This window comes from Helianthus annuus, chromosome 10, assembly GCF_002127325.2.
Source record: "Helianthus annuus cultivar XRQ/B chromosome 10, HanXRQr2.0-SUNRISE, whole genome shotgun sequence".
Taxonomy (NCBI): domain Eukaryota; kingdom Viridiplantae; phylum Streptophyta; class Magnoliopsida; order Asterales; family Asteraceae; genus Helianthus; species Helianthus annuus.
The window spans coordinates 97489769-97512350 of NC_035442.2; the positions used below are offsets into that span (position 1 = coordinate 97489769).

At 38.6% G+C, this 22582-nt stretch overlaps 2 protein-coding genes across 2 annotated transcripts; one reads left to right on the plus strand and one right to left on the minus strand.

Annotated features, from left to right (window-relative positions):
* Positions 1-5856: 5856 nt before the first annotated feature.
* Positions 5857-7473, plus strand: LOC110885501 (myb-related protein 308). Its single transcript, XM_022133204.2, has 2 exons — positions 5857-6285; positions 6633-7473. The coding sequence occupies exons 1-2, from the start codon at positions 6023-6025 to the stop codon at positions 7300-7302; spliced, it is 933 nt and encodes a 310-aa protein (XP_021988896.1). The 5' UTR covers positions 5857-6022; the 3' UTR covers positions 7303-7473.
* A 4214-nt stretch (positions 7474-11687) lies between these two features.
* On the minus strand, positions 11688-12452 carry LOC110882253. Its single transcript, XM_022130325.1, has one exon. The coding sequence runs from the start codon at positions 12450-12452 to the stop codon at positions 11688-11690; it is 765 nt and encodes a 254-aa protein (XP_021986017.1).
* Between the last annotated feature and the right edge of the window lie 10130 nt (positions 12453-22582).

The window sequence follows — 22582 nt, forward strand, 5'->3', positions numbered from 1 at the left end:
ACCACTACCTACTAACGAACGGCGTAGCTAATGTTAATGAATGTATTGTCCCATGTTAAACAAACCAAATGTCATAACAAAATGAAGGCATGTGATGTAAACAATTGTACTAAGTATGCTAAGTAAACATACGCAGCAGAAATGTTCATGTAAATCAATGTGTCCATATGCTGAGTAAACATATGCAACAGAAATGTTCATGTAAATCAATGTGTCCATATGCTGAGTAAACATATGCAACAGAAATGTTCATGTAAATCAATGTGTCCATATGCTGAGTAAACATATGCAACAGAAATGTTCATGTAAATCAATGTGTCCATATGCTGAGTAAACATATGCAACAGAAATGTTCATGTAAATCAATGTGTCCATATGCTGAGTAAACATATGCAACAGAAATGTAATGTAAATCAATGTGTCCATATGCTGAGTAAACATATGCAACAGAAATGTAATGTAAATCAATGTACTAAGTACACACACAATGGGCATACATAGCATGAAAAGTAATGAAATCGTGTACTATAATGTACTAACAACATAGCAGGCATATGATGTGAAAACATGGAAAGCATGAAAGTAACAGATAGGCACATGTGTTTCACCCCAAAACAGTTTGGAAAACAGTAAAAGATGGGGTTCTATGTACTCACCTGAGATTGCTTTGGAGTTCTTGTGTAATAACCAAACAATGCTAGGTCACAGAATATCAAACGACACCTAATAGGTAGCTATGTTAATATACCGGACCTAAAATCGGAGGAACGGATAGTATGCGGGTTCGTAAACCAAACGAGTATGGGGACTCGTGTAATATGGTTTAACAAAGCCTACATACTAAAATGAAACTTAACCTAGGTGCTTGCGACCCATCACGACCCGCTTAGGTAGCTTATGCTACCTTACGCGTCGTTCGCGTAGAACGCGTCTGGAACGCCTAACATCGGGACCACAAGGTATAACCTCGGAAGGTTATAGCTATGGTCACCTAATGTGTTTGGTCGGATCCTAATGATCGACCAAATGGGTCGGGTTCGAAAGTATAATCGATGGTTTAGATCGCTTACCTTACGATCCTATATAAGCACTAAACTAAAAGTGACGAGCTAAGCATGTTAGAACATGCTTAACTAAGTTTAGAAAAAAGGTTTGACATCAAAACAAACGGATTTGATGCCCACGAGTAGTTTGGTTACAAAATATGCAAGAATGCACATTTTGGCCGAAACTACGACTCGTCACTGAGCCTAGATAACGTGGTGATCAGTAGGTATAGTCACTACGGACTATAACCATCGTGATCACGCTCACGTTATGAAGTTCCATGAACTTCGCATCGACCATAAGCTGGTCAATGCAGAAAGTCAACAAAACGTTGACTTTCGGACTCGAAAAGCGATAAAACAACGAAAGAATACTTACGGAGGGTCCCCGAATGCTAATCTAGATCAGAGAAACTCAGGTATGAAGCAATACTTCAACTTAGAGCTTTTAGATCTGATTCTTGTGATTTTTACACAAAAGGGGGGGGGGTATTTATAGGAAAAGTGGAACCGTTAGGATCGTTTATCGAATATCGTGCCGCGATCTCGTGCGTACACTTGTCGAAATGTTGTGGTAAGTCAGAAAATGCCCCTTGGCTCTTGATTGGGTGAAAGGGCATCGCCCCTTGATCGAACGAAAGGCCAACTGCATTAAATGCATACATTGAATCTGTCTGACAGTCCCACGCGCCCCGCGTAAGGATTTGGTCAATCCTTACGCGCCCCGCCTGAGGTTCACAGATCAGAATTTTCAATTCTGGTCCCTACACTTCAGAAACACGTAATTTGGCCCATTTTTGGCACATTTAAGCCCCGTTAACCTCATTTCAAGGCTCTAAGATGAAGTTAAAGTGTAGGGGACTTGAAATATGCTCAAAAATATTCCGGATGTCGGTTCGTTTGGCCGTACGATCGCGATGTTCGCTTAATTACGACGGAATGCGCATAAGCGCGAAAGATGATCCAAATGACGCGACGAATGGATTTTTCTTATGCCAAACACTAAGGCATAATATTAGGATGCTTACATAAATTTTTTGATGTCCGGATGTATTCAGAACCTAAGTTATGCGTGAAAGTGCAAACTTGTGCACTTTTTGACACTTTTAGCCCCTGAATGATCCAAAAGTTTGTTTTAGCATACCAAACCCCTCAAAGCCTATTTCTAAGCTATGTAAAGGATATTTATGGTATGTTTAACTTATGGACATGTTCCGGAATGTTCGTTACATTTCAAATTGGCATACTTTCGCAGTTTGTCAAGTTTAGTTCCTGTAAGCGAATTAACTTGTTTTTGCCATACCAAAGCCTTCAAAACTTATTTCTAAGTTATGTAAAGGTTATTTAAGGTATGTTGAGTATATGTTGATGTTCCGGAGTATTTTTCGCATTAAACTGAGTACGTTTAAGCACAAGTTAGCGTATAACTCTCCAGAAAGCAATGTAGAGTTTGAAATTGAACAAAAGTCAAAACATGAAAAATGTAAAACACAACCAAACAAACATTGGGATAAAATAACATTGTTTTATTGATAACTGAACTGTTCAAAATGATTACAAGCACAAATGTTACAACTTTCTATCTCAATAATCACTACATTATAGTGCGATTTTCATCACCAATCAATGATTCAAACACCCGATCAACGTGTTCTTCAGTTTTTTTTGTAGAAAACCCAGTTTAATTTCATAAAAAATCTCGTTTTTTCCGGTGATTTTGGAGATAATCACTCGATTCGTTCGATTCGAGCGCTGATAATTTTTTCAATCATTCAAAATTCGTCAATTGTTGAAGAAATCACTTCGATCCATGTAAGAATTTCTTTAATTTCGTTTTTACGATTTGGGTTTTTGATTTAGTTATTGCGTTTTACGATCATGGTAGCGGGGTCCGGGGGCAGCGCCCCTGGTAGCGGGGTCCCAGGGGCGGCAGCCCCTGGCGGGGTCCAAGGGGCAGAGCCCCTGGCTGGGGTTGAGCTGTGATAAAAATGCATCAGAAAAATTAATTTTCCAGAAATTGGCTCATTTCGAAGACAGTAATTCGTAGACAATTCAGACAGTTCACAGACAATTCACAGACAGTTCCTAGACAGTTTTATGTGCCCATTGCATTTTAGAAATAAGAGAGTTTTATGGGTTTTCTGGCTATTGGGTTTTAGAAAAAAACACATTTTTAAGTGTTTTTAGTCATTGCGTTTTAGGTAAAACACATTTTTGAAGTGTTTTTAGTCATTGCGTTTTAGGTAAAACACATTTTTTAGGTGTTTTCAGTCCATTGCGTTTTAGAATGAGTCATTTTAAGTGTTTTCTGGCCATTGCGTTTTACAAATAAGACATTTCTTTGTGTTTTTTGGTGCATTGCGTTTTAAGTAAAACACATTTTATGTGTTTTTAGTCCTTTGCGTTTTAGAAAGTACATTGTCTTTTGAGTTTTTTGGCTATTGCGTTTTAGAAATAAGACATTTCTTTGTGTTTTCTGGCCATTGCGTTTTACAAATAAGTCATTTCTTTGTGTTTTTGGTGCATTGCGTTTTAGAAAAATGTCATTTTTTAGGTTTTTTGTTCATTGCGTTTTACGTAACTGGGGGTTTTGTTGTTGCGTTTTACGCAACCGGGTTTAAAATTTTTTTTTTTTGAAAATATAGCAATAGTATACTCGTTTAAAAGATTAAAAAACGCTCGTTTTTTTGGTGCAATTTTTATAAAAAAAAATAATGTCGTATGAAAGAGTTATTAACGTTTAAAAATGGGGGGGAATTGAAGTAGAGAGAAACTATTGGCTTGAATTGACTAGAATGCCCCTAAACAAACTCACGCGCCTCTTTTATTTCCTTCAATTTCCATCATTTAATCTTAGCCCTTGATTTACTAAATGGATGGTCAAGATCACTTCCTAGCCTTCCTAACCAAATAAACTTGTTATTGTATTATAAATCTATATTGAAAAAAACATCTAAATGTGTATTTTTGAGAAATAGATTTTTATATGGTTTCAAATGATTTAACTTTTTGTCATTCTTTTTTTAAATTAGCTTTTACCAAACAAATGTATAAAATAGTTATCTTCACCTAAATATACTCATGCTCGTGTCAAGTTTGTCAAATATAGATATAATTTATTAAATATAATTTAATTTAATAAATTATATTTAGTTTAAATCGACAAGTACAATATTACCTAATTTTGCATTTAAACTAGTTTTAAATATAATACTCCTATTCCAATTGATTCTTATTGTTTTGTCATTATGTATATAATATGATATATTATAACAACAAAATTTACATGAACCTTTTACAGCTTCACTAATATGTTACATTAATATACAAATGATTAATATATGATTTATATGCTTCAAAAACTAAATAGAGAAAACAAATATTTAATTAGAAAGACTTGAAGAAAGTAGATCGTCTAAATATATCATTATTTTCTTTAACTAGAGAGGGAATGCAATAGTTTAGTAATCATGTTATAAGTGTAAGTTAAAAACAAAAAGTGTAAGATTAATTAAAATATCTATATTTATTTAAATACTATAAATTAGCAACATTTTGATATAGAGGTGTCAGGGAAGTTGGGGTGGTTCCGTGATGGAACACCTTCACGAGTGATGCCATGCAACAATCCACCGCCACTAACCTTTTCCATGCGTGATAGCATGCAGAATTTCAGATTCCGTGATTTTTTTCACGCCGTGATGGTTTTATGTTGTGAGGGTAGTTGTTGGTTAGGGGGAAATTGTTGGGTGTGGTGATGAGTGATGACCATTGTCACTAAAAAAAGTTGTGAGTGATGAAAAAATGGTTGATAACATGGCGAAACTTGATTGGGTGTTGTGAGTGATGAATGATGACCACCCCCACCCCCCTTATACTACATGTTTAGGGAAGCTTTCAAAAAACAAATATGATGTTACATTTTTGTTCCCAAAGTTACTTGATTTTTTACATTTAATCCAAAAGTTTTTATCTTTTTCAATTTAACATAAAACTTTTTTTACTTTCAACTTTAGTCCTCTATATTTTTCATATTTCGCAAAATTTTCGTTTTACGTTTTGTTTAAAATTTTGCAAGTTAACATGACACAACGTTCGTGTGTGGTTCAACGTATTTACATTTTCATTTACGCTTCGTTATAAATTTAGTGAGTTAACTTGATGCAACGTGCGTGTGTGGTTTAAGGCTATTATTTCGTTTATTTTTTTCCCGTTTGACAGGTCCATCGCAACGCGCGGTTCCTAAATCGAGTTAGTTACTATTTTTTATGTTTTACGTTTCGGTCTAATTTCTCCGCATTAACACGCCGCAACTTTATTGTTGGCGATCGCTGACGATAATGTAACGTTATATTGGTGTTATTTGTCACGGTTTTACATCCACTAAGTGCCTTAATACTAGTTATAATAAGATTGTTAGGCTAGTCGGTATGGGGTTCGGCCCCGGTGCGTCGCGGTCCGGCGCCGGAGCCAACACCGTGCCGCCCCCTCCGTCCTGAGCTCCGTCCCCGTCGCCAACGTCCCTTCTTCGCCGTTCGGGACGATCCTCCAGGTGGGCCCCACCCCCGTCGCCGGAGCCAACACCATGCCGCCCACCCCCATCGAGCTCCGTCCTCCGTCGCCGGTCTGTCTGCATACCGTGTAGTCTTATATATTAATATCCATCATAACACAGGCCACCAGCCACTCCCTCAAACCTGTCTCACCAACTCGCATCTAGAAGCAATTATAGAGCAACTCTTCTCCCACCCCCACCCCTACCCCACCCCACCAATATATACATATACAGATATGTATGTATATACGTATAGTCAAAAGATTATAAAACCCTACTTCAACTTCATAAACTGGCCGGCCTTTGCCCTCCATATATCCACCAAAGGATAAATTTTCTCGACAACCCCACAAAAAGAAAAGCAAATAATCCACAAAAATCAGGAAAAAAAAAAGATTGAAAAAAAAAAAAAGAAAAGAAAATGGGAAGATCACCTTGTTGTGAAAAAGCACACACTAACAAAGGAGCATGGACTAAAGAAGAAGATGATCGGTTAATTGCTTATATAAGAACTCACGGTGAAGGCTGCTGGCGGTCCCTTCCTAAGGCCGCCGGACTCCTCCGCTGCGGCAAGAGCTGCCGTCTCCGGTGGATCAATTACCTCCGCCCTGACCTCAAACGTGGCAACTTCACCGAAGAAGAAGATGAACTCATTATTAAACTCCATAGCCTTCTTGGTAACAAGTAAGCTCATTTTTTCAAGCTTTTTTTCAAATTTGCTTAAATTTTCTATTTTTATATGTGTAATTGTTATATTAAAGAATTCCCAGATGTGTATTTGGTGAAATATAGGTACCCAAGTTAGTAGAATTTTAAAGTATTTTAATTAATTGTGTTTTTTGTTTTCATCAAGATTTCTTTAAATTTCTAAGTTTTATAAGTATAATTGCTATATTAAAGAAATAAAAAAAAATCCCAGTTGTATTATTGGTGAAAAATACGTACCCAATATATAGAACTTGAAAATATTTTAATTAATGGCGTTCTTTTTTTCTAATCTTTTTTTTTATATATATATATAAAAAAAATAGATGGTCGTTGATTGCTGGAAGATTGCCTGGGAGGACAGATAACGAGATAAAGAATTACTGGAATACCCATATCCGAAGAAAGCTCTTAAACCGGGGTATTGATCCTGCGACTCACCGCCCGGTTAACGAGCCTCCAACTAATTTTCCCACCACCACAACCGCCACCGAAAACAACAACAATAACAATAATAACAATAATAATTCATTTCTTGACGCGACCACCACCACCATATCCTTTGCAACTACTTCTCAAACCACTCATCATCTAGTTAAACAAGAAGTAGAGGAAGAAACAAAGTATAATTCCGATGGCCGGAAAATCAAGAACCGGTTGCCGGAAATTCAAGAAAGATGTCCTGATTTGAATTTGGAGTTAAGAATCAGCCCACCTCATCATCAAAACAAAAGTTCATCATCATCATCATCCTCATCATCATCATACATACATCCACATGTTCAACATGAAAACTACCACAACTACCACCATCATCACCGGCATGCAGTTACGGGTGGTACTACTATATGTTTTTCATGCAGTTTAGGTATAGAGAATAGTAAGGAGTGCAGTTGTACAGCCAGTATCAATGGTACAAGCAGTAGCAGCACTGGTTATGATTTCTTAGGGTTGAAAACTGGTGTTTTGGACTACAGAAGCATAGAGATGAAATGATTTCTCAATTCTCATTTGGATTTTCAGAATTATGTATGAATGAATTTACACTATAACAAAATGGGGTAAAGATATTTCTGTATTTTTTCTCATCTTTGTCAGGATAATTTTTGTATCCTTTTTTTTCTAATTTACAAATGTAAATTTATAATACTATCAAAATTTTCTAAATCGGATCCTGTGTTACAAACTTATATTTATTATAGAAGGATGTATGAAATTCCCTCAATTTTTCTTTAAATAAATATAGTTTTTGCTACCAACTGTTATTTTTTGTTATTTATAAAATAATAGTGCAGCAGTATTAAGTTTAATCAAAATACATATATAGTAATATAATAACAGTACTTCTACCAAGTTGATACTTTTCATATATTTTGTTTTTGGAGAAAAGGATTTTTCTTTTTTTAAAGTCATGGACTTATTTTTTTAGGCAATTATTTTCACAAAGCTAAAGGTATAACAACAGAAACAATGATGTTAATATCTCAATTATTTCGTAAATAAGATTAAAAATGAGTACAGAATTTCAAATTATATATCTAATTATTAGTTATATATATATCAAAGATATTATTTAAAGAACAATGATAAGACCATCCGTAATCGTTCAAAATTGAGCCTTTTTTTGGGATGATAACACCGGAGCACGCTGGAATCTCCTCCCCAATGGGCTTTTTTGACCAAAAAACTGCCGGAGCGTTTTAAAAACAACGCCAGAGAGAAGGATTGCTGGCCAATGAATGTTTTTTCTTTTAAAAATTAAAAAAATAATAATTGGTTAATTAAGGGAGTGTCACGTGTCGAACAACGCCCAAGTGTGGGGGCATTATCCCACTACTCCCATTTCTTCAAAACGCCCCTTTGCTGACTAGGACGACACGTGACGAACAACGCCCAAAGTTGGGGCATTATTCACCATAACCACTACGCATGATCTAAGAGAAAGATAAAAGCCCACTTAATTAATATGCCAACTTATAGATTTATTGAGTTTAGACTGAAATATTTTAGAGCCTTCTGTGAATCTTAACACACCAATCAAATGTTTATAATTTATTTGAATCAAACATAATAAAATTAATAAATCATGTAGTAATGATAATAAATTAGGGTGAAGTTTAGTCTTATTTCAACACATTTAGAAGAGAATTTGTCCCAGTAGAATAAAAGGTAGGCATATGCATATCAGCATTTGTCATATCTCTACCAGTTTTCTTGAAAAGAGTTTTGTACTCTTTAGGGTTGTTCAAGAGTGTTGCCTTGGATACATTGCAATTACATGTAGATTTGCATTTGAAGTTGCAGTCCAATGAAAGATAAAAAGAAAAGTTGAGATATAGGCCCATGTGCCTACCTAATTCTCCTTTAGTTTATATTGGGCCAACCTTTATTTTGTTTTATTATAATATTTAAATGTCTTAAATATACAATAATATTACAATTATAACGTGTAAACACTATAACAGTTTGTTTTTTAGGGGAAAATGCATGTAATTTTAAAATTTGGATAATATTTTACGTAAAGTAGCCACCATGACAAGTCTTGCTCTAGTAAATTCTCTCTCATTTGACTTCCAATATTTTTTCTTTCTTTTCCACTACGGGAAGAAATTGATGTTTTAGAACTGACTTAGATATTTTACTTGCTACATATCATACAGTTCTATCTTAAGTTTACACTTGATATATTTTTTTTTTTTGAAAGGCAAACAAATAAGAACTAGGCTAACACATATTAGTCCAGCACCAAATTACATCACCAAAACAAATTACATTACAGCAGATTTAAACAACTATTAAGCTCAAAATTGCACCATTCCTCCCATGAGATCCCCTGCACCTTGGATCGAGCCTTGAACCAAAGAAAACTCATTATCTTGATCTCCTCCTTAAGTCTCTCAAAAGATACTTGCTTCCTATTAAAGACGTTGTCATTCCGGCTTTTCCACATACACCAAATAGCGGTTTGAATAACTGCATACACCACTTTTTTTTCCATTTTTTGGACCCTCGGATATGGTAATGAAGATTGACCAAATCTCTGGGTTCAAAAATGAAAAACGCAGCCACTTTACACCAAGATGCAACAAAATCCCACACTCTTTGAGCTAGTTGGCAGGAAACAAAGAGATGTCCAGCGTCCTCATCATAATCTCCACATAATTTGCAGCGAATAGAATTAATCTGCACGTTTCTTCTCACCAAATCCATCATTGTCGGCAGCCGGTTTAAACTCAGCCTCCACACCATAAAATTCACTTTTAATGGCACCCAACTGTTCCACTTGAAACTCGTATGCAGATTATAAAAAGACAGCTGTTGTACCCGCACCCTTAAGCTTCGAACAGAGAATTTTCCAGACCCGTCCAGCATCCAGGTCCAACTGTCATTACCCGGCCCAAGCGAAACCGCTTCCAACTCAACCGAGAGGCATGCCAGTTCAGCCAGTTCAGCAGCACTACTCGGTTGACGAGTCCAACAGTAGCTTATCATAATCATCCCATTTTCCATTCTGATACGATCGACCACCAATACATTTTTTTTCTTTCAATACTGTATAAGTTTGGATACCTCTCAGCCAACGTGGAGTCTGATATCCAGCATTCTTTCCAAAAACAAATCTGTTCCCCATTATTTGCTTTGCCTTTAAACTGTTTTGACAGGTTAATACCCAACTTTTCAAAGTCAATGGCAATTCTTCCAACCTGCTTCCACGGGCCAGCTGCATTAATCTTTAACGGAATGAAGTTCCAATTCCTGGAATTGTGGTGTATGGACCACACTACCTTCCTCCATAAACTGCCCGTGTCAACCTTGAACCGCCACCACCACTTCGCCAACATGCTAATATTAATGTCACGCAAAGAAATAATTCCAAGGCCCCCTAAATCCTTAGGCGTCAATATATTGTTCCAAGAAACCCAAGTAATTTTAGAATGGTCTGGTGATGCACCCCACAAAAAATCCCTCTGAAGTCGCTCCAATTGATTAATAATCTGGACTGGGGCTTTAAACAGAGAAAAAAATAGGTGGGAAGAGAGCTGAGTACAGATTTTATTAGTGTCACTCTCCCACCAAAGGACACGGTTCGCCTTCCAAACTGAGAGCTGCTTCTTAAAAGTGTCCACCACTGGTTTCCAGTTCTTAGTTAAATTCATGTTTTCACCTACTAGCAAACCCAAGTGCTTGAAAGGAAGGGAACCCATTTTACATCTAAGGATATTTGCCATCGCTTGCGTTTGACCTTCATCCACACCCACACCAAATAAATAACTTTTTCGTACATTGACCCGCAGACCCGAGACTAAATAGAAACATCGTAGGATTCTATATATGTTTAGAACATTATCAGTAGACCACTCTCCCAAAAACACTACATCATCCGCATATAGGAAATGCAAAAGATATGGACAATTTGGAGAGCATGTGACCCCCTTATAAAGCCCATTATTGCATGCACATTTAATAACCCCTGTCAAAGCCTCCATAGCAATTAAAAATAAAAATGGTGAGAGCGGGTCCCCTTGTCTTAGACCTCTGAAGCACGGGAACTCTTGGGTTGGGGACCCATTAACAAGTACTGAAGCGTGGGCAGACGTAACAGTGGCCATAACACATGACCTCCATATTGGAGGAAAATTCATTTGTGTCATAATTGAATTGAGAAAACCCCAATTCAACGAGTCATACGCCTTTTCGATACCAACCTTGAAAATCATCCCTTTCTTTTTATTTCTTTTCATCCAAGGGATAATTTCATTGAGGATGAGTGGACCATCCAATATACTTCTACTTGCTAGAAATGTCGTTTGCTCTTCGGAGACCAACTTATTTATCACCACTTTTAGTCTATTTGCCAATACTTTTGCCACAATCTTATTGATACACCCAATGAGACTTATTGGTCTAAAGTCCCCCAAACCCGTCGGATCATTACATTTAGGAATCAATGCAATGAAAGAAGACGTACACCCTTGACTAAGAGAAGCATTAAAGTAGAATTCTTCAAATAACTTACCAAAGTCATGGTGTAGATTATCCCAGCACCGTTTAATAGGTCTGAAGTTTATACCATCTGGACCTGGAGCTCTATCACCTTCACATTCCCATACCGCGCTCTTTATCTCCGCCATGGAAAACGGGGTCACCAATGCATCCGCCTCAGCCGACGACAAGGTCGCTAGAAGCGGACAGACCAAAGTTGGTCTCGTTACCATAGGCTCCTGAAATTTCTGATTGAAATAAGCACATACAAAATTTTTTATTATGGCTGGAATTGTTACCCATTCCCCATCTATAGTCAGCCCATTGATCCGATTCGTACTTGTGTTTGACTTAATTACCCCATGAAAATAAGCGGAATTTTCATCACCATCCGCAGCCTAACGAACTCTAGACTTTTGGCGAAGGTCCATTAATTTAGCTTTGTCAGCCTCGAAAATAAAAGCTTTACAATCAGCCCTCAACTCTAGTTCATGTGGCAACAGACTTCTATTTTCAGCTTCGAAATCCAACGCCTCTAATTTCATCAACTTCTCCGCATACACTCCTTCATTAGCCACTTTATAGTTTGCCACCCGCTTTTTCATATGTAATTTCAACCATTTCAATTTAGTAGCTAAACCCAGATCCGCCCGCCCTGTAAACGTGAATTCCGAGCAAATCTGGTCCTCATAATCCATTAAGCCAGGGATTTCCAGCCATGAATTAAAGACCCGAGTCGGCTTAGGCCCAAAATCGACGGACATTGTTGTTAGTAAAATTGGGCAGTGATCCGACACCTCATTCGACAGAGCCAATAAAGACGCCATTGGCCACTTCGTCATAAAGTTTATACACACCAAAGCCCTATCCAACTTGCTACATTTTATCCCATTATCTGAGTGATACGTGAATTTCCTGCCCCCCATTTGGTACTTAAGTAATTCTGCATCTGCAATGAACTGGTTAAAAAAATTTGCATTGAGGGCAATAAATTCTGAGTTAATACGCTCCTCCGGAACCCAGACGTCGTTAAAGTCCCCTAAAAACAACCATAACCCATCCATAGACATTTTAACTTCCAACAAATCCACCCACAGGCCCCTTCTTTCAACCGCATCATTTTGAGCGTAAACATTTACAACATTAATCAATTCGCCAGACATCCTAACATTACCAGTAACTACCAGGAAATTCCGGCATTTAATTGTGCCTTGTACAACAAAAAATCGATGGATCCCAAATTGACAAGAGTCCACCTGACCTACCCACAACATTTACTTTCTCGAACTCAAACCGTGAACGGCCCCAAAATCTACTAATCATAAAATTAGAATTTTCATCCATCTTGGTTTCTTGTATTGACACAAAGTGTGCCCCATGTGATGTTTTTATACCCCGAATCCATTCCGATTTCCGTTAGTCCCTGACCCCCCGAAGATTAACTCACAGAAAATTCTTGAGTGCACATTTGATTCGCCCTCACCAATAATTAAATCACTTACCTGGTCGTGGAAACCAAATAATTGAAAACCCACTTTTGTTCCAACCTTAACCGTCTCTGTTGTTTCCAATCTGATACTCTGTTCTTCTTCCAGCCTTTCTGATCCAGCCTCTTGTGAACAATTAACAATGACCGACTCATTATTACCTGCGCGTTCAGCATGGGACTCCACGAATCCAATCGGAATTTGAACACTCTCCAAACCTACACCCTCTTCGGTTCTATGGGTGCTTTGTTCAGGATCGAGGGGGTCCCCATCAGTACGTTCGTTTACGTTCAGGTCAATGCACTGGATTCCATTACTTTTAATATCTTGGGCCAGTTCTGTAGTAGGTTGGGTGTGTGTATACATAAGGCTTTCTAGAGTTGGGCTCCTATGCTTCCTGGGCCGATTGCGAGATCTAGTAACAGGCCCGCCTTCTGGGCTTTTTCCAATATTAAACCCATTTAACAGTTCTTTTAGGTCCCACCAGTTCTCCTTAACCCCATGTGCCTGGGAACCTTTTGTCAGTGTATCATCATTAAATGCAGCCGCCTCTCCCCCTCTCGTATGATCCTCCCCACAGTTGATTTTTTTGCTTCATCCCGGTTAGCAGTCTCCGGCGACCGAACTACATCACTGTTTGGCCGGACCTCTCCTTCTTCCAGCATACCACCATAACCCAACGCTGACTCCGCCGTACTCTTTCCCAGACTTTGATTCACCGACGACAAGTCTTGAACCATGTTATGAAAATCACGATCTTGTTCCTCCGTCACCCAGACACAGTAGCGGTTTCCCCCTCCCACCATCTCTATTTCCTCCTCAATCTTCCTTCCAGAAGTTGTGAGAACACACACTTTTCCATCGGCATTATCCGAATCCGCCCATGAAAAAGTTGAATTCGCCACAACCTTTCCAAACAAGCCTCCAACTCTATCAAACATTTCGTTATCTCTATATTGAATCGAGATGCCTCTAATACATATCCAAGCTAGGCGATCAAACGGTAAAACCTGCCCTTCCCATAACTCCGTTGTATCAAACCAGTCATTCCAAACTGCCTCCCTCCTCCTTATGAACTCCAGTGCTGTGTTTTTGTTTTTCAACACAATTAAGATCCTCATTCCCCCCACATAGCAAACCAGACTATCCTCATACCCCGCTCCATTTAGAACTTCACGAATCTGACTAAATACCTTCATGTTTTTCATTTCCCCGATAACCGATTGCATTATGCAATGGTCTGGGTACATGGCTATCTTCTCGCCAACCTCAATACTCTTCTTTATCCCTGACGGCGTAGTTGGGCCACCATTCACAGCCTCCTTAAACGACAGGTCACGCGTAACCTTCTTCGCCTCATAACCTCTGACCTCATTCACCATGGGAATGCCATTATTACTCTTGGCCTCCTTTTGGACATACTGGTTGTTACGGGTCATTTTCTGATCATACATATCCTGACTAATATCTTGCTTTTGACTGTTTGTTTGTGATCAGGATACTGGATCGGGATACTGCTAATATCATGGGCGATATCCTGGTGTTAACTAAATTAACCACGTGCAGGTTAGAGGCCGTGGGTTACTAACGATCAGATGGACTTCTTCTCCTCAAGACTCGGGCATATCTGTTATGTGAGAGACGTTGAACCCGAAAGACCAGGTCTACAACGTTCGAGTGGGGAATATTCGCCGGATCCCGGTTATTTAGGATAGTTTGTTGCATTTGTTTTACTATAAATAGATGGGGGCGGATCAGATTAAGGCACGCAATCTTGCACACACACTTTCAAACGCTTTTGCTCTCTAGCTCACTGCAAACACTCTACACAAACACTTGTATTCGAATTACCTTGTAACACCTAGTTGATCCGCACCATATCCTGCACTGTATCCTGATATTTGAAGCAATAGAAGAACTAGGCAGCTGCGATTGTCAGCTCCCAAGGTTTTGTGCCGGCGATCTAGATTGATCAAGGGCTTTCCTCGTATATCACGTGTCAACCTTTACTTTTTTGCTCATTGTTTGATCATAGATACAGCTCTATATCCTGAGCCGTATCCTTAAACTGTTTTTGTAATTAACTTGGCTAATATATTTTTCAACACACATTTCTAGCACACTACCTCACTTAACTAATTTGATCACTTAATTACTTCGGTAATTTTTTACCAAAACAATTTGGCGCCCACCGTAGGGCAAGTGGTGCTATCTTTACTCAAAATCTTTGTAAAATCATTTATTGATTTTCTGTTGTCAAAGCTTTTTGCCACATTATTTGCAATGGCCACAAGATCAAGCATGAGCTCCTCCACTGTGTCTGCTACAGCTTCTGCTACTACTGGCTAGGTGCTTCCACCACCTCCTCCAAGGATGCCCGCTCCTTCACAACCTCAGGATGTTATCCCTACTCGGAGTATTCAGGGATCTGCTCCCGTTTTAGCTTCTATTGATGAAATTCTAACCTTATTCGGAAGTATGCAGGAACAAATGAGGCAGCAACAGGAAACAAACCAAATGCTGTTAAGGGAAATACAACTCTTGAAATCCGGTTTAAGTAGATCCACTGAAGATATCCTCACTCCTCTACAGCCTAGGGCTTTGAACTTCAGCTCTGCAGTTTACACTGAGGATAATCGAGGAAATATTGTGCCTAGCCATCCCCAGAATCCTACTCCTGAGATGCCCTCTTCGGTTAGAGTGTCGACTATGAGGAGCTCAGGATATGCTTCAGGATATGGCCAAAATCCTCAGATCGGTAATGTGTCTAATAATAATAATACTCTTGCCACTAACAGTGTTGGATCTTTGCAGGATACAGGTGTGACGTCGGCATTATCTAGGGAGCTTCAGAAGCTGAAGGATATGATATCTAGTGTACCTGGGGTGGTTCAGCCGATCCCTGAAGTGTCCCAGGATAGCCACAAGATATCTCGGTTTGTGCATCCCATTTGTGATGCTGAAATCCCGAAAAGATTCCAAACTCCCAACATGAAGCTTTATGATGGAACCACGGATCCTGAGGAGCATATTGCCCAGTATAGGGAACGGATGGAAATCAACCCTATCCCTCCAGAACTTAAGGAAGCATGCTTATGCAACGGTTTCGGCTCTACTCTAACAGGATTGGCCTTAAAATGGCTGCTAAACGTTCCTCCTCACTCAATTACTTCTTTTGCTCATTTGGTTAACTTATTTAATAGTTAATTTTCTTGCAGCCGGAGTTTTGAGAAATTAACCAGAGACCTTTACAGGATAACTCAAGGACCTCAGGAATCCTTGACGGATTATGTGAATAAGTTTAGCCGGGAATCCTTGGATATCCCGCACCTTGATGTCGCAACAGTTGTGCAGGCTTTCAAGATGGGATTGCAGAAAGATTCCCAGTTTTACCAGGATCTTGTTATGAATCCCTGCAGAAACCTGGATGAAGCTCGTAACAGGGCATTGAGATATATCAGGCTGGAGGATGATAAGAAAATGCAAGAGAGGATGAATGCATCCTCAACATATGAGTCAACTAACAGGAAGTCAGAATCCTCGTACAAGCCGTACCGCTCTAAGCCGTATGGTAGAAATGATAACAAGAAAGTGAATACTGTTGAAGACGAGGATCCTGAGGAGTATCCTGAGTTATCTGAATATTGTTTTTCTGTTAATATACCTGAACTAATGTATGCAGGGTTTAGGAGACAAAGCCAGGTGGCCTCGGAAGAATCAACAAAAGGCTGATTGGAAGGATAAGTCCAAATGGTGTGCCCTCCATGAAGATTTTGGACATGTTATAGAGGATTGCATTGCTCTAAGGAAGGAAATAAGCTATCTCTTGAGCAAAGGTTATCTGAAGGATCTCCTGGGAAGAAAGAAAAACAAGGGTCAGGATACTAAGATAGATCCTGAACGTACAGCATCACCTCCTGCGGATGCCAAGATAATCAACTTTATTTCAGGAGGATCCGACATTTGTGGAACTTCATATTCAGCAGCCAAGAGGCATGTAAAGGAGGCTAAAGCTGAAAGAGGGGAGAGACCGACCAGGATGACAACCCTCACAGCTGATAAAGTGATCACTTTTGATAGCGATGACAGGGATACTGTGCAGGATCCTCACCATGATGCTCTAGTAATAACATTATATGTGGCTAACCATTTTGTACGCAGGATATTGGTGGACAATGGAAGCTCTGTCAACATCGTCAAATATAGGGGTGTTCATCGAATCGAATATCGAATTTTCGAATCGAATTATTCGAATAATTTTTATTTTTCCTTGAATTCGTATTCGATTCGAATTCGATTAAAACTTATCGAATTCGATTCGAATTCGTATTCGAATAAAAAACCCAATTCGTATTCGATTAACAATTCGAATTCGAATTCGAATCGAATTCGAACAAATTCGATTTAATTCAGATTCTTTAAAAACATGTAAAAACTATCAAAATGAAACATAAATTTTAAAGCAACCATAAAGCACGATATCACATTAAAAAGTTCAAAATAAAGTACCATAAGTTTAAAATTCAAAACAAGAAGTCGGGAATAACCAACCCAGACTACAAGTTAATATTTTTAGGGTTATAAATCTATTGATAGATTTGTAACTTAGGTTTTAGTTATGGGCCATGTAGTGGGTTTGGTTGTGGGTAATTTTAATACTTGGAAAAAAATTTGAAAATAATTTATAGTATAGCTTAATAAAAGTTATATATGCATTATATACAAATATAATAAATAAAAATGTATAATTTTTATTCGAATTTCGAATCGAATCGAATTTGAAATTATAAATTCGTATTCGATTCGTATTCGATTTACTTGACTCGAATTGAATCGAATTCGAATTCGAATTCTATAAATCGAAACGAATTCTTGATAATCGAATCGAATTTAAACGAATTTCGAATTTTTCGAATTCGAAACGAATTCTGAACACCTCTAGTCCAATTAGAGACATTGAAGAGGATGAATGTATCCCCAATGTATATCACTTCAAAATCCACTGTACTCGTTGGCTTCAGTGGAGAAGCTAGGAATACCGTGGGAGAGATTAAGTTACCAGTATATGTTGAAGGGGTCAATTCGATACAATGCTTCTGTGTAATGGACTCCCTATCCTGCTATAATATTCTATTGGGCAGGCCATGGTTCCATGATATGAAAGTTGTGCCATCGACTTACCATCAATGCATCAAAATCCCTACACCTTGGGGAGTTGTCAAAGTAGACAGTGATCAGCAGGAAGCAAAGGAGTGTTACTCATCCTCCATGAAATCCTCTACAAAGCCTAATGCAGCATAGCAATTAAAGATACGGGCCCAGGATATCGCGGAAGCTTCGGAGCAGGATGTGAAAAAAGTTATCCTGGATCAAGATAATCCAGATATCTCGGTGCTCGTAGGGGCCAATATCCCGCAGGATATTGAGCATCAATTGACTAACTTTTTGAAATGCAGGATGTCAACATTCGCATGGAAACACGAGGATATGACAGGTATTTCCAAGGATGTTATAACACACAAGCTTGGCATTCACAGTTCATTTAAGCCTGTCCAGCAGAAAAGAAGGAAATTTGCTCCGGAACGAAATGCAATTATTCAACAGGAAGTAGAGAGATTGTTGAAGTAAAAAATGATCAGAGAAGTCAAATTTCCAAGGTGGCTAGCAAATGTAGTAGTGGTACAGAAGAAAAACGGGAAAGAGAGAGTTTGTGTGGATTATACAGACTTGAACAAGGCTTGTCCAAAGGACCCATTTCCTTTCCCTCATATTGACTCAATGGTAGATGCCACTGCCGGCCATGAAATGTTAACCTTCATGGATGCATCCTCAGGATTTCAACAGATCCAGATGGAACCTTCGGACCAGGAGGATACTGCCTTCATGACACCAACAGGTATTTATTGTTATACTGCTATGCCTTTCGGTTTGAAAAATGCAGGTGCAACATATCAAAGATTGGTGAACATGATGTTCAAAGATAAGCTGGGAGACACAATGGAGGTATACATCGATGATATGGTGGTGAAATCTAAAAAAGCTGAGGATCACCTCCAGGATATTAAGGGAGCATTTGATATCCTGGATCAGTATAACATGAAGCTGAATCCTGCTAAGTGCCATTTCGGAGTAGGGGCAGGAAAGTTTCTAGGATATATGGTAACCAAAAGAGGAATAGAGGCAAGCCCGGAGCAGATAAAAGCCATCTTGGATATCAAATCACCTTCAAATATGAAGGATGTTCAACAGTTAACAGTACGAGTAGCGGCATTAAATAGATTTATCTCAAGATCCTCAGAAAAATGCAAGGAATTTTATGATATTCTGAAGAAAAATAAGAAGTTTGAATGGTGGGAGAAGCATGAAGCAGCCTTGCAGGATTTGAAGCAGTATCTATCAACCGCACCTCTACTGATGAAGCCCGAGGATGGAGAACCCTTATCCCTGTATCTTGCAGTATCGGGGAATGCAGTAAGTGCTGTCCTTGTAAAGGATCATGAAGGTCAGCAGTATCCTGTTTATTATGTTAGCAAAAGTTTATTAGATGCTGAAACTAGGTATTCTCATCTAGAAAAGCTAATATTAGCCCTAGTTATGGCATCAACAAAACTTAGACATTACTTTGAGACGCATAGGATTCATGTTAAAACTAATTATCCTGTTAAAAATGTGCTTAGGAAACCAGAGATGTCCGGTAGAATGGCTAAGTGGTCGGTGAAATTAAGTGCTTATGACTTAGTGTATGAACCTAGAAATGCCATAAAGTCTCAGGCTTTAGCTGACTTTGTGGCTGATTTCAGTAGTGACATCCAAAAAGAAGTAGATTTAGAAGTACAACAGCTAGGAGAAAACTTAGAATCCTGGATATTATATACTGATGGTGCATCTAATGTAAGAGGTGTAGGTCTAGGTATACTACTAAAATCGCCACAGGGGGATATATTACCCCAGGCTATTAGATGCAAATTTCCTGCCACTAATAATGAAGCAGAATATGAGGCTTTGATTACAGGATTAGAATTGGCTAAGAACATGAATATTAAAAGTTTGCAAGTATATGTTGACTCCTTGTTAATTACTAATCATTTTAATGGATCCTATGCAGTTAAAGGTGAGAAATTAATCGAATACCTTGATATTCTCAAAAAATTAGCAGGATATTTTGATGTTTTTACACTTGAACAGGTACCAAGAGAGGATAATGCTGAAGCGGATGCCTTGGCAAACTTAGGATCGTCAGTCAGGATACCGGAGGGAACCCAAATACCGATACTTCATATCCTGTATCCTGCTATGGATCCCTTCAAAGCTCAAGATAAAGAGGTAACAAGCATTCAGGATTCTGGTCATGATCCTGAAAAGGATACTGGATCCTGGATGACTCCAATCATAAGATATCTCAAGGAAGGACGCATTCCTGAAGATGAAAATCCTAAGGCATTTAGGATGAAGGTATCACGATTCACCATTATAAATAATATTTTGTATAAGAAATCTCTTGCAGGTCCATACCTAAGATGCTTGAAGGATCCTGAGGCTATGGAAGTGCTTCAGGATATACATGAAGGGGACTGTGGTAACCATACTGGGGGCAGGTCATTGTTTTCGAAAGTATTGAGGACAGGATACTATTGGCCGACAATGAAGAAAGATGCTGCGGAATATGCTCGAAGATGTGACGCATGTCAGAGGCATAGAAACATTCTGCACCAACCAGCTGAACCATTGTATCCTATAGTTTCCCCTTAGCCATTCATGAAATGGGGAATGGACATAGTAGGGAAATTACCAAAAGCTTCAGGAGGAAAAGTCTTTATGTTGGCAATGACTGATATTTCTCTAAGTGGGTGGAAGCTAAAGCATTTGTGCAAGTCAGGGACCAGGAAGTAATATCCTTTATAAAGAGAAATATCCTGACCAGGTTTGGAGTACCAGCTGAAATCATTTGCGATAATGGATCCCAGTTTATAAGCAAAAGGACTACTGATTTTTGCAAAAGTTGGGGAATCAAAATGATCACATCCACACCAGTACATCCTCAAGCTAATGGACAAGCAGAATCCTCAAACAAGATAATTGTCAACAACCTGAAAAAGAGACTAGGAGCCAAAAAAGGAAGATGGGCAGAAGAATTACCCTTTGTTTTATGGGCTGATAGGACAACGGTAAAAAATGCAACTGGCCAAACCCCGTTTTCCTTGGTGTTTGGAGCAGAAGCGGTGATCCCGACGGAAATGGTAATACTTACAGCAAGATCCAGCCTCCGGGATCCTAAGTGGAATCCTGAAATCCTATGCCAGGAATTGGATACTATTGATGAGACAAGAGATGCAGCAAGGCTAAGGATGGCAGCATATCAACAGAGGATATCCAGAGTATACAACAAAAATATAAGAACTAGAAGGTTTCAGGTTGGAGATTGGGTATTAAGAAAAGCTTTTCAGAATACTACCAATCCTGCCGATGGAAAATTAGCTCCAAAATGGGAAGGACCCTATGAGATTGAATCAGAATCAGGGAAAGGAGCGTACCGACTTAAGAATATGGAGGGGGACATGCTACCGAGATCCTGGAATGCTATACATCTCAAAGCCTATTTCAAGTGAGTTTAGAACTTAATTTCTAACTCAGGATGGTATGAATTCTGTCTCTTTTAAATATAATTTACTTTATTTGAACTCAATATTAACTTAAGCATCGGAGGGGTGTTAGCCAAGCTAACACCCACCTTAGTTTAAGGTTGTTTTGCAGAATATGATTCGGGATATAGCTCCAGGATACGCACGCAGGATACTTCGAAAGATTAGAGGATTGGCCCCCTCTCTCACGTTTAAGGGATCCTGATCCCTTCACAGGTTTAAAGCTATTCACCTTTCTCACGAATTGGGTTTAAACACCCTGCCTGGAGCGCAAGTTATCCGGGGATAGTTCAAGGTGGCGGGACCAATTCATGTAAAAGTGGCTGACAATTTCGTTACTGTTGGCTATGCCCTGGATCCTTAAGGTATATGAGGATTGATCACCCTCTCTCGCGAAAGGGTATTTTCATACTCTCTAAGGTTTAAAGGTTTTCACCTTTCTAAGTCTTGGAGTTTATACACTCCCGCCTGTAGCGCATGAAAATTTGGGATTTTCCCCAGGATACTAAGGAGTTATCCCCAGTATATCTTTCGGTTTTGCCTCTGTAATGCAAGAATTGTCTATCCAGTTGGAACTAATGTTCTAAATTTTTCTAAGTGTTTAAAGGCTTCATGCACAGGGGACATTCCTTCTAGAACAATTATGTGAAGCTCAAAGGATCAAGGTGGGGCTAAGTGTCTCGGACTGGGGACATTTTAGTGGGAAAAGTTGCAAAAGGGATTGGAGTTTGATACTAAGGTTACACTCAATTCCTGGTATGATCTTTCTTATGTGAATCTTACACAATTTGATTGATTTTTTGAAACCATATTTAAAGTTTAAGTATCCTGATTAGGATATATTTTAGGGTATATTCTCGAGACATATCCTTGAAATATGATTCAAGATATTTGGTTGGTATGTTCGGGACACGGTACTTGTTAAAAGTCAAAATTGAATTTGTTTATAAATTCTAAGTAAATTATCTTTTTCCTTTGAAAAGTTCTATCTAAAGTACTTGAGATTTTGGAAAGTGAACTATTTTTTAGAAACCCTGTCTAAATTGTTTGGATTTTGAGAAGTCCTATTTGACGAAAGACTTAATAGGATACTACTAATTATATTGATTAGGATATTTTCGAAAGATGGTTTGTGTAAAATTTTGCAAAGTTAAGATCTATACTAAG

Coding starts and splice junctions, on each gene's coding strand:
- LOC110885501 (XM_022133204.2), top strand. CDS start 6,023: ATGGGAAGATCACCTTGTTGTGAAAAAGCACACACTAACAAAGGAGCA. Junction 6,286..6,632: donor CATAGCCTTCTTGGTAACAA/GTAAGCTCATTT, acceptor TAAAAAAAATAG/ATGGTCGTTGATTGCTGGAA.
- LOC110882253 (XM_022130325.1), bottom strand. CDS start 12,452: ATGTCTGGCGAATTGATTAATGTTGTAAATGTTTACGCTCAAAATGAT.